The sequence below is a fragment of the Dipodomys spectabilis genome, unplaced genomic scaffold, assembly GCF_019054845.1.
Source record: "Dipodomys spectabilis isolate Male_0828 unplaced genomic scaffold, ASM1905484v1 ptg000080l, whole genome shotgun sequence".
NCBI lineage: Eukaryota > Metazoa > Chordata > Mammalia > Rodentia > Heteromyidae > Dipodomys > Dipodomys spectabilis.
Genome location: NW_024870757.1, coordinates 3,035,763 through 3,049,012, shown reverse-complemented (window position 1 = coordinate 3,049,012; position 13,250 = coordinate 3,035,763). Strand labels below are relative to the sequence as shown.

Here is a 13,250-nt window from a genome sequence, read left to right as displayed (position 1 = left end):
AGTATTTGTTGTTGGGGGATTTAATTTTTTGAGTTCCAATTATATTTTAGATATGAGACCCTCGTCTGTTGTATGGCGAGTGAAGATCTTCTCCCAGTCTGTGGTCTTTCCATTGATCTTGACAGCTATGTCCTTTGCCATGCAGAAGCTCTGCAACTTCATGCAATCCCATTTGTCCAACCTTTCTTTGATTGTTGTGTTTCCGGGTCTCTATTAAGAAAGTTTCGGGCTGCGCCAAGGAGACCTAGGAAAACCCTGATTTTCTTTTTACAGAACTACAATATAATAAAGCTATGAAAATTTTAATGCAGTTATTGAATTATAATGATATTTTACTTTTAGTTCTCTAAGCAAATGAAGCATAAGGAAAGACACAAATGCTGTCTTCTTAGGAGTAACAGAGGAATCAGAAGATGAATCTTTCCCCCCTACTATACAGAAATTATGCTTAATTTTTCTTCATTACCTAATAAATTGTGTTGCATAATTGTAATATTTGGAAATACTAAGCTTGGAAATAAAGTTCAATATTAACACAAAACCAAATGGTATTAAATGTTGTGTTTTTCATTTGGATGCCTGAAAACTTAACTTCAAATATACTTAAATTCTGCATCTTCAGGTAAGAGGAGTAGTGTAGAAAGGTCTCTCCTATGCATCATGGGGATTTCAGCAATCTGAAGACATCCATATTTGATCTGAACCAGGCAACATGGAGCAGATCAAGCAGTAAACTTGTGTCACTGCTGGTTCCTAAATGTAATACAAGACCAGCCCAGAATTCCATCTTTGTCCTAAAAGTAGGACAAACTCAGTGTGAGGCCTAACCTCATGCATAATATCAGCTGGTCATCCCAAAGGTGATTTAGTCAATGTTCAATGAAAATGTATTTGCATTTGGCAAAAAATACACAATTATTAACTTTATTAAATTAGCAAAAACTGTTCTTTTCCCTGCTGTGATGCAAATGAAGGTAAATAAACTGTGTGTGTGTGTGTGCGCACGCGCATGTGTGTGTATATCTGTGGGCTTTTCTGTGTTGGGTGGCTTTGTACTGGAGGTGTAACCTCTGTTTTCCTTATTACTATTTCTTGAGTCAATTTTCTTTTCCTGGGGCTTGAACTCAGGGTCTGGATGCTGTCCCTGAGCTTCTATGGCTCAATGCTCGCCCTCTATCACTTGAGCCACAGTGCCACCTCCGGCCTTTTCTGAGTTGTTTCTTGGAGAGAAGAGTGTCACAAACTTTCCTGCCAGGGCTGGCTTCAAACTGTGATTCTCGAGTAGCTAGGACTAGAGGTGTGAGCCATCAGCACCCATCCTTCTTCAGTCAATTATGACAAGAGCACCGTTCCTAGAAACTTGAATACTTTTCAACTAGTTTATGTTATTCGTAATCCTTAGAATCCATTTTCTCTCTGTGTCTTCTCTTCTTGTGCCAGGACTTGAATTCAGGACCCTATGCTTGCTAAACTTGTTCACTCAACTGGTACTCTACCACTTAAGCCATGCCTCCAGCCCAGGTTTTTCTTCTTGTTTTTGTTTTTGTGTCAGTCCTGAGGTGGAACTTGGGGCCTGGGTGCTGTATCTGAATTTTTCTGCTCAAGGCTAGTTCTCTACCATCTGAGCAGCAGTTTTACTTCCAGCATTGTTGGTAGTTAATCAAAGATGAGAGTCTCACAGGCTTTTCTGCCTGGGCTGGCTTCAAACACTGATCCTCAGACCTCAGACTCCTGAGTTGCTAAAATTTCAGACATGAGCCACCTGTACGAGGCTTGTCAGCCGTTTTGGAGATGGAATCTTGTGGACTTTGTGCTTGTTCTGGTTTTAAACCGTAATCCTCCTAATCTCAGCATCCTGAGGAGCTAGCATCCTAGGGCTGAGACACCATTCCTAGCTCTGTTTTGCATTTCCACAGATCAAGAATCATGTCTGCATTTCACTATTTGGTTAAGTAATTTGAGTCTTCTGGTTATATTGTTACCAATCTAACCAAATTTCTGTCCATTTCCTTGCCTTTTTTCAAACTTCCAACCTTTGGTTTCTCTGATTTTTATCTCTATTGTTCTGCTTTCATCTTGCATTCATAGTTAAGCTCTTCTTTTTTATTTCCATATTGTGTTTCCTTGCTATTATTTTCTTGCTCTGTAAAGAGTGATGACAGGTGGAGACTTTTTGGTCTTTCCTTTTGTAATGACAGGATCTAAGTTATATATTTCCCTCTCAGCACCATCCTGGTTTCTAGTTTCATCTATAGATGCCTCTTAGTTTTAGGCAATATGGTCATGCTGTGTTCAGAGGAAGGAATTTCTATATTCTCTGTATCTCAGAAGGTCAAAATGGCTGGAATAAGTGAGCACATGAAAAGCCTATGAAGGTATCTATGAAGATACTGGGGAAACATGAAAAAGACTACTGTGAAACTTTGAGCCTTGATTATTTGAATATTGATCAAGACATAGCACTTCAACTTGGGAAATAACCTATTTTATACATTTTTAACTGTGAAAGTACTTTACAGAGGGTTTAGTGTTAAATGAGAAAGGTAATGAGTACATTTTTAAAATGTGTATTAAGGCTTTAATTCAGGGCCTGGGCACTGCCCCTGAGGGTCTTATTTCCTTTATGTAGTGCTCAATCTCTTAAGCCACAGCACCACTTCCAGCTTTCTCTGAGTGGTTTATTGTAGGTAAGAGTTTCATCTATTTTTCTGCTTATACTTCCTTTGAACTCCAATCCTCAGATCTCACAATTCTGAGTAACTAGGATTACAGGCATGAGACACAGATGCTTGGATTTGTTTAAAAATCATGGTTCTTTGCTATAGAAAGAAATTGTATCTTGGAGACAAAGGGAAAAAACCTACATATTTACCAAAGCCATTCCTACAGTGTCACACACTTACACAATAGATTTCATTTTCCTCTACTCACTACTAATGAGATTGTCTTAAAAAGTTTCCAAATATTCCCTTGACTTTCCTCATCGTGGGTCACATCGGTTGGAAATGGTCATGGAATTTCATTGGTGCACATCAGAATCCACAATTCTCCAGTGTTTGTTACAGGGAAACTGTATTCCCCATGCACACAGTGTCAGCAAACTTCCAGGTGACTTGATGAGCACGCCCACAGAGGAGATGAGATCATGGAGTCCTGAGCCTTTTTCTTGGGGATCTGTGGCTGAGCACACATGCTGTGACCACTGCCTCTGCTCCTCTGTCCTGACAGCCAATTCCTACTGGGTAAGCAGCTATTCTTCTCAGGTAAGTAACAGTGGTTAATGTAACTCATCAAGAAAATGCAGAAGTAGCTTCTCTGTAAAATGTGTGTGTTGTGTGAGGTTACATTGAGACAAATGTCTTGTATTTTAGGAAAAAATGTTTGGTGAAAATCACAGGCCTCTCTCCTGCCTCAGTTAGCAGTTTTGATGCAGCTTCACATTGCTTTGTATCCTGGAGACCACACAACTTTGTGTGCTCAGGGGTAGAGCATTCTCTGCTCAAATGATCTGATACACCTCTGTATGGTTTCTGTCATGAGTAATGTCTCAATGTGATTTACACTTACATTTAATGTAATCACATATTATTTGAAGACATACATTGGGAGAGATTTGTCAAGGAATAACCTGTGACATGACTGTTTATGATATGAATGTAAGAGGCTTGTTGATATTAATTTTAATGCCTTGGCTTGTCATTCACATTCCCACTAATTTCCTCAGTTTGTTCCCTCTCCATCTGCCTTCTCTCATTGTTCTTGCACTCATACTTCTTATTATTTTGTCAGTCAGGCAGTTGTACTCAGAGCCTGAGCTCTGTCCCTGTGCCATTTTATTTTATTTTTTTAAATTTTATTTTATTTGAGAACATACTGTACAGAGGGGTTACAATTACATGGGCAGGATAATGCATACATTTCTTACCAAGCATTGCAGCCTCCTCCTTTGTTTACCCTTCACCTCCCTTCCCAGCCTACCCCCTCCCCCCCAACCAATCATACCCCTCCTCCCCCCCACACCGACATTGTAAAGCTGGTTTTGACATGACATCTTGTACTTCTCATTGTTGCAACAGGTCCACCTGAATCCTTAAACGACTTGTTTGTCCCCATCTCCTCCACATGTTATACTGACATCAAATATAGTGAAAGTGGGGGTTACACTGTGGGGGAGGGACATACAAAGCAACAAAGAAATAATCTTATAAATGTGTTAGAAACACATGCATGAAAGAAACAAAAACATTAAAATACATATTTGAGGGTTCCTGTGCCATTTTAATAAAGCCTACTGCTCTACCATTTGAGACACAGTGCCACTTCAGTGTTCCTGGTGGTTATTGGGAAATAAGTGTCTCCTGGAGTTTGGGTGGCTTCAATGTTTGATCCACAGGTCTCAGTCTTCTGAGTTACTAGGATTATAGGGATGAGTGCCTAGTTTAGGAGATTCTTTTCTAACTTAAAACTTTTAACCAGAAACTCTATTTCATGATCAAATTCTTGTATGTAGATGAATAAGGGACCCTTAATATATGCTTTTTTGCATCCTTTATAATTGTTTAGGAGCAGAGAGACTGAGAGTCCTAGTTGTCCATGAGTCACTGAACAGCCTGGAGCATTCAAAAACCCAGAGTGAAAAAGGACAAGACCAGGTCTCTAGTAGTAGAGCCCCTGCCCTAGCAGTGCAGAGTATAGTGTGTAAATGCCACTGCTGCAAAAATAAAACTATGAACCAATTGTAAAATTGAATGTAATGGGTTGGTTTCAACGAATCATGAAAATCTTTTATTCAATGCAGGAATGAAACACCTGAGTGATCCGAGTGTCAGTGCTCATGAGCACAAAAGGGCTCAATACTGAAAAATATGCTGTGGGATGGCCAGTTGAAAGCTTTAAACTGAGGGCCTCCCTCTCTTGCTTAGGTTTTCACTCAAGGCTGCTGTTCTATCAGTTGAGACACACTTCCACTTCTGGAAGAAGAGATGGCCAAAGCCGACATTGAAATGGGGGTTGCCTTCCTCACACAGACTGCAGCTGGAGTCCTGGGGAACTCATGTCTCCTTTGTTTTTACAGCTACACCCTCCTCACTAGACAGAAGGTGAGGCCCACAGACCCCATCCTCTGCCATCTGGTCTTTGCAAACTACGTGGTTGTTTTATCAACTGGGATTCCTCAGACGATGGCAGGAATTGGATGGAAGTACTTTCTGGATGATGCCGCATGTAAAGTTGCTTTGTATTTCCACAGAGTAGCCAGAGGGGTTTCTCTTAACACCACCTGCCTTCTGAGTGGTTTCCAGGTCTCAAAGCTTTGCACTAGAAATGTTTGGTGGAAGATCACTACTACATTCCCTAACTGCTTTGGAATCTGTGGTTGCCTTTTCTGGATTCTGCAGGTCCTGGTAAATGTTTATGTGCCTCTGAGAGTGATTGGCCCAACACACAGGCAAAATGTCACTCTGCACATGCATTATAGATACTGTGCCATAGGACCAACTACACCAAAACCATTTGTACGTTTATCACAAATAGTCTTATTTCTCTCAATTGATATTATGTGCTTGGTTTTCATGATGTGGACCAGTGGCTCCATGGTCCTTGTCCTGCACAGACACAAGCAGAGGGTCCAGCACATTCACAGCCACATTGTCTCCCGAAGACCTGACCATGAGGCCAGGGCCACATGCACCATCCTGACTCTGGTGAGCATGTTCGTCTCCTTCTACTGCCTCTCTGCCATGTTCACTCTTTGTGTTGGTTTGCATATGAAACTAGACCTGTGGCTGGTGGACATGTCTGTGTTCCTGGATGCATGTTTTTCAGTATTGAGCCCTTTTGTGCTCATGAGCACTGACACTCGGATCACTCAGGTGTTTCATTCCTGCATTGAATAAAAGATTTTCATGATTCGTTGAAACCAACCCATTACATTCAATTTTACAATTGGTTCATAGTTTTATTTTTGCAGCAGTGGCATTTACACACTATACTCTGCACTGCTAGGGCAGGGGCTCTACTACTAGAGACCTGGTCTTGTCCTTTTTCACTCTGCTTATTTTTGAGCTATACCATTACTTTATACCATGTCAGGCTGCATCCTCATACTCCTATTGTGTGTTTCCTGACGTACCTGGGATGACAGATGTGAACAGAGATCCTGAGATTTCACTTTTTAGATAGAGTCTTAGGGAATTGTTTTTTCCCCAGGTTGACTTATCACTACCACCATCCCATTCTCAGCCTTACAGATGATTGGGATATCTGGTGTACACAAACACACCCAGCTAGTATTGGAGGTGGAATCTTGTGAACAATTTTCCTGGGATGGTCTTGGATGTGAATCCTTCTGATTGAACCTTGCATCTGTGAGCCATTGTATCCAACTTGGATCAGTCTTTGAGCAATATTATCATCATCATCATTATTGTTGTTGTTGTTGTTGTTAGTTGTGGGGTTTGTACTCTGGACTTGGACACTTTCCCAGAGCTCTTTTGCTCAAAGATAGCACTGTACGTATTTGGCCCACAGCACTACTTCTGATGTTGTCTGAGTAGTTTACTCAAGAGAGGAGTGTCATGGACTTCCCTGCCAGGTGGCTTCCAATTCTAATCTTCAGATCTCAGCCTCCTGAGTAGCTGGGATTATAGGCCTGAGTCCCCAGAGCCTGACATAAAATTTTATCTTTGAAGTTATAAAATGAGTGTATAATAGAAGGTGTTATGTAACAATCTGTGTGAAACTGACTGAAAGCAGGCTATGGGAGTATCTCAGTGGTGAAGGTCCTGCCTACGCAGGTCCTGCCTGAATCTCAAATAAAATGAAGTTATAGAAAATTTCAATGTAGTTCATGTGGCCTAATTATCTTTTATTGTTAGTTCACTAAACAAGTATTGCATAAGGTACAATTGCTAATTTGCAGTAACTGAGATACCAGAAGATGAATGTTTTCATGATATTATGCAGGAATTGCACTTGATTTTTCTTTATGATGCCATGAATTGTGCTGAGTATGTGTAATCAGTAGAAGCATTAAACTTGGAAATAAAGTTCAATACTTAGCACAAAACTAAAGTGTTATTACTTATTGGTTTATCACATAGGCACCTGAAAATATATTACCTTGAAGCATATATAGATCCAGCATCTTCAGGTAAGAAGAGTATTCTAGAACGGTCCCTCCTATGCATCATGTGTATTTCAGAGGTCTGAAGACATCCGCCATACTTGACCTGGAGCAGGAGACATGGTGTCAGGTCAAGCAGGTTATGCTGGTTCATAAATGTAAGCCGGGAGCAGCCCAGAATTTCATCCATGTCCTCAAAATTATGACAGACTCAGTGTGAGGCCTAGCCTCATGCATAATATCAGCAGTCATCCTGAAGATGATTTAGTCAATGTTCAAGTAAAATGTACATTGCATTTGACAAAGTTTCACAAGGTTTAGTTTTATTAAATTACTATAATCTGTTATTAGAATATATATAATTTCTTTGTGGTGATTAAATATAGGTAAACAACTGTGTGTGATAGTGTGTGTGTTTGTGAGTGTCTGTGGGATTGTTTGTGTTGGGAGGCTTTATACTACAGATACAATCTCTTCTTCAGTTATTCAGATTTCCTGCTATTTCTTGATTCAATTTTTCTTTTCTTGGTCCTTTTTTTCTCTTGTCCTGGTGCTTGAACTGAGGTCATGTGTATGTCCCTGAGCTTTGCTGGATCAAGACTAGTGCTCTACCACTTGAACCATAGCACCACTTTTGGTTTTTTCTGAGTACTTTGTTGGAGATAAGAATCTGATGGATTTCTTGTCATGGCTGGTTTCTAACAGCAATCCTCAGATCTCAGCCTCCTGATGAGCTACAATTATATGCATGTATCAACAATGTCTGCTTCCTTGAGTCAATTTTGTCAGAGGTAGTGTTCCTAGTTATTTTAACATTCCTAATTATATGTAATTGTTAGAATCCATTCTGTGTGTGTGTGTGTGTGTGTGTGTGTGTGTGTGTGTGTGTATGTGTGTGTGTGTGTTCGTGTGTACCCATCTGTCTGTCTGTTTTTCTTTTTCTTTTTCTGCAGGTACAATACATGAATTCAGAGCCTCTGGTAGTTTAAACTGCTTACTCTGCTGGTCTTCTACCACTTTCGCCATGACTCCAGCCTTGAACTTTGTTCGTGTCTTTTATTCTGCTTTTGTGTTGGGCCATTCCAGGGGGTTGAACTCAGGTCCTGGGTGCTGTCCCTGAGCTTTTCTGTTAAAGGCTAGCTCTTTACCATCTGAGCCTCACCTTCACTACCATATTTTCTGTGGTTATTTTGAAGTAAGAGTCTCACAGGCTTTTCTGCCTGGTCTGGCTCCAACCACTGATCCTCAAACCTCAGTTTCCATGTAACTAAGATTACAGACATTAGCCACCTGTGCCCAGTTGTAGGCTATTTTGGAGATGGAGTCTTGTGGACTTTTGTGCTTGTTCTCCTAATCTCAGCCTCCTGAAGAGTTAAAATAATAAAATTGAGCCACCTTTCCTGCCTCTGTTTTGCATTTCTACAGGTCAAGAATCATGTGTGTACTTCCATTTCTGATTCAGTAATTGGAATGTTCTGGTTTTTCCTTTTCCAGTCCAAGTAAAAATTTTGTACAATTCTTTGGTGGTCTTTTCAAACACCCAACATTGGGGTTCACTGACTTTTCTTTCTTCCTTTCTTTTTTTTTTTTTAATATCAGTCGTGGGTCTTTAACTCAGGTCCTGGGCGTGGTGCCTGAGCTCTTCAGCCTAAGGTGAGTGCTCTACCATTTGAGCCACCATGTAACTTCCTGTTTTCTGGTTGTTAATTCAAGATAAGCATCTCATGGACTTTCTTGCCTGTGTGGCTTTGAACTGCAATCCTCAGACAGCCTCTAGAGTATCTAGCATTACAGGGATGAGCCACCACTGCTCAGCTCACTGACTTTTCTATTTCTCTTTTTATAATTTGCATTTACACTTATGCTGTTCTTCTTTGCTTTCATAATGTGTTTGCCTTGCTATTATTTTCTTTCTCTGTAAGGAATGATGACAGATGGAAATTTTTGGGTCTTTCCCTTTTGTAAGGTCAAGATTGAAGTTTGCCTCTCAGAACAGACTTGGTTTCTATCTTCATTTACAGATGTGCCTTAGATTTAGGCGATATGGTCATGCTGTGTTCAGAGGAAGAGTGGCATTTAGGGTTTCTATATTCTCTATCTCTGAAGGTCAAAATGGCTGGAATAAATGAACATGTGGATAGTTTATGAAGGTCATGTATAAACATGAAAAAGACTGGTGTAAAACACATCTCTGAGCCTTGATAATTTAAGCATTGTTAACCGTCACATAGAACATTGTATTTCCACTTGGGATATTCTCTTTTTCTCCCCACCAGTGTGTCCTGAAGCTTGAACTTAGCCCCTGGACACTAGTCCTGAGTCTCTTTGTGCTCATGGTTGGTGCTCAACCACTTGAGCCACAGTGAACTTACAGTATTGTCTGAGTAGTTTTTTGTTTTGTTTTTGTGGGTCCTGGGGCTTGAACTCAGGGACTGGGACTCACCTCAATGCTAGCACTCTACCCCTTGAGCAAAGCTCAAATACTAGTTTTCTAGTGGTTTATTAGAGATAATAGTCTCATGGACTTTCTTGCCCAGGATGGATTTGAAATGTGATGCTCAGATCTCAATCTCCTGAGTATCTAGGATTACAGGCATGACCCCCCAGCACCCAGCTTGACAGAATGTTTGTAGAGATAAGAGTCTCAGGTGATTTTTCCTAGGATGGCTTCAAACTGCAGTCCTTACATCACAGCTTCCTGAATAGCTTGGATTATAAGCAAAAGCCACCAGTGCCCAGGTTTATTATTTTTTATTTTTATATTTTGGGGTCAGGTCATGGAACCTGAACTCTGGGCCTGGATGCTGTCCCTCAGCTATTCAGCTCAAGGCTAATGCTCTACCACTTGAGCCACAGTGGCACTTCTGGCTTTTTTCTTTATGTGGTGCTGAGGAATCGAACCCAGGACCTCAGGCATGCAAGGCAAGCACTCTACCACTGAGCCACCTTCCCAGCCCCTATTTTTATCTTTTTAACATTGGTTTTCAAAAGAAAGAAACCACATAGCCGGGCGCTGGTGGCTCATGCCTGTAATCCTAGCTACTCAGTTGGCTGAGATCTGAGGATTACGGTTCAAAGCCAGCCCGGGCAGGAAAGACCGTGAGACTCCTATCTCCAATAAACCACCAGAAAACTGGAAGTGGCGCTGTAGCTGAAGTGGTAGAGCACTCGGCTTGAGCTGAAGAGCTGAGGGACAGCGCCCAAGCCCAGAGTTCAAGCCCCACGACTGACAAAAAAAAAAAAAAAGAAAGAAACCACATCTTGGAGACAAAAGGGAAAAAATCACCCTAAAATACACGAAAGTCATTTGCTCAGTTTCACAATTTTATTTTATTTTTTTTATTTTTATTGTGAAAATACCGGATAGAAGGGTTACAAGATAATGAGTACATTTCTTGTGAGGCATTGTTGCCTCCTCTTTCTTTCCCCTTCCCAACCCATCCCATACCCCCCTCCCACAGTCCCCACTAATTCTATCCCCCTAAAGTTGTAAACTTCATTTTTGGACATAACGGCTTGTACATCTCATTGTTGCAATGGGTTCACCTAAATCCCTATTTAAATGATGTGTTTTTTCCTGTCCCCTCCACAAATTATACCAACATCAAATACAGTGAAAGCAGGGGTTATACCATGGGGGAAGGACATACAAAACAACAAAGAAAACATCTAATAAATATGTTAGAAACAATTGCATGAAAGAAGAAAAAAAATTGAATACTTATCTTGGGGTTCATTTCCCTAACATCAACTTATCTGACCTTTTCTGCTTGACTCAGAAATACACTGCTTATTGCAAGTAAGGGAAACAATGGGACCTATGTTTTTTTGGGCCTGGCTTACTTCACTTAATATAATTTTTTCCAAGTCTTTCCATTTCCTAACAAGTGGGGCAATGTCATTCTTTCTGATGGAGACATAGAATTACATTGTGTATATATACTGCACTTTCTTGATCCATTCATCTATAGAGGGGCCTCTGGGTTGAAAGAAGGATGGCCAATAGACACATGAAAAAATGCTCAACCTCTCTAACCATAAAAGCAATGCAAATCAAAACAACATTGAGATACCACCTCACCCCAGTTAGAATAGCTATAATCAAGAACTTTAATAACAACAGATGCTGGAGGGGATGTGGACTAAAGGGAACCTTACTACATTGTTGGTGGGAGTGTAAACTTTTTCAACCACTTTGGAAATCAGTATGGAGGTTCCTCAAAAGACTCCACATAGAGCTCCCCTATGACCTAGTAATACCACTTTTGGGCATTTTCCAAAATGATCACAAACAAGATCACACTAAAGCTACCAGCACAACTATTTTTATTGCAGTATTATTTACCATAGCTATTCTTCACACTTTTATACAGTAGATTTCTTGTTTCTTTACTCACTTCTAATTAGATCGTCTTCAAAAGTTTCCCAATATTCACTGTTCTTCCCTAACCATGGGGTCACATCTTTTGGAAATGGTCGTGGAAGTTCAGTGGTGCTTATCAGTATCCACAATTCTCTCCAGTGTTTGTCACATGGAAGCTCTGTTCCCCCTACAAACGGTGTCACTGCACTTGCAGGTGACATGATGAGCATGCCCACAGAGGAGATAAGATCACACAGTCTTGAGCCTTTATCTTGGGCTCAGTGACTGAGCACACATGCTGTGACCACTGCCTCTGCTCCTCTGTCCAGACAGCCAATTCCTACTGGGTAAGCAGCTATTCTTCTCAGGCAAGAGACAGTAGTCAATGAAACTCATTAAGAAAATGTGGAAGTAAGTTCTGTGCAAAATGTGTGTGCTGTGTGGCGTTAGAATGAGGAACATATCTTGAATTTTAGGAAAAAATTTTCTTTCAAGTCACAGGCCTCTCTCTTGCCTTGGTTAATAGTCTTGATGCAGCCCCACATCCCTTCATATCCTAGAGACCACACAGCTTTGTGTGCTCAGTGGTACAACATTCTCTGCTGAGATGATCTAATATAGCTCTGTACTTTGTTGTCATGAGTAAAGTCTCAATGTGATTTCTCCCTACATTTAAAGAAATAGTATAATGTTTCATGATAATCATTGGAAAAGATTTTGCAAAAGAAGAAATTCTGACCTGAAAAATTATGATATGAATGTATGAAGCTAGTTGACTTTAATTAAATATACTTTGGCTTGTCATCCACATTTCAGCCAATTTCCTCAATGTGTTCTCTTTTGCTCTGTCTTCGCTCTTATTTCCCTGCAACTTACTAAAGAATTTTTTTTTTGTCAGTTGTGGGTTGGACCTCAGTGCCTGAGTGCTGTCCCTAAGCTTTTCACTCGGGGATATTGCTTCTAGATTTTCCTGGTGGTTATTTGGAGATAATAGTCTTGACTTTCCTCCCTGGGCTGGCACCACACCTCAGTCCTGACATCTTAGCCTCAAGAGTTGTTAAGATAATAGCCATGGACCTCAAACATATAGATTATGTTGTTCTTTTGAAGAGGAAATCTTTTGACCTGATACTCTATTTCATGGGCAAATTTATCTATGTATGTGAGCAGAAACCACTTCATCCCATCCTTTCTCCATCTTTGAGGACTGTGTATGATCAGAGATTTGGAGAGTGCTCTTCTCCCTGAGCTACTGAAGAATCCCAAACATTCAGAAACCACAGTCATGTGGGTTTTGCAGGGTAAGGGCTTGAACTCAGGTCCTCAGTGGTGCCTTAATTAGCTTTTCACTCAAGCCTGCTGTTCTATCACTTGAGACACACTTCTACTTCTGCCTTTTGTAGGTTAATTGTGGATAAAATGTCATGTGGATTTGTGTGCTGAAGCTGGCTTCAAGCTGTAATCCTCAGCTCTCAGCCTCCTGCTTTCTTTGGGTTTCTTTTTTGAAATTGCTAGAGTAAATGCAGACTATCCTTCTTGGCTAATAAACTACCAAATTGAAGTTTGTGCAATTTCTGTGTGTGCTTCATATACAGTATGACTTTGTTGTTGTTTGTGATGTGGATACCTTAAAACATATTTCTTCTCTTTCCATCTTTCTTATGATTAAATGTTTTGTTATGGAGTTGTAACTGTTTTTCTCTTGTTGTGGGGAGGACCACCAGGAGAGACCACGCAGACAGTCAATAGAAAGTGTTTGTTAGT

At 40.5% G+C, this 13,250-nt stretch overlaps 1 protein-coding gene across 1 annotated transcript; it reads left to right on the top strand.

Annotated features, from left to right (window-relative positions):
* Positions 1 to 4,982: 4,982 nt before the first annotated feature.
* On the top strand, positions 4,983 to 5,894 carry LOC122110603 (vomeronasal type-1 receptor 1-like). Its single transcript, XM_042683183.1, has one exon. The coding sequence runs from the start codon at positions 4,983 to 4,985 to the stop codon at positions 5,892 to 5,894; it is 912 nt and encodes a 303-aa protein (XP_042539117.1).
* Positions 5,895 to 13,250: the final 7,356 nt, after the last annotated feature.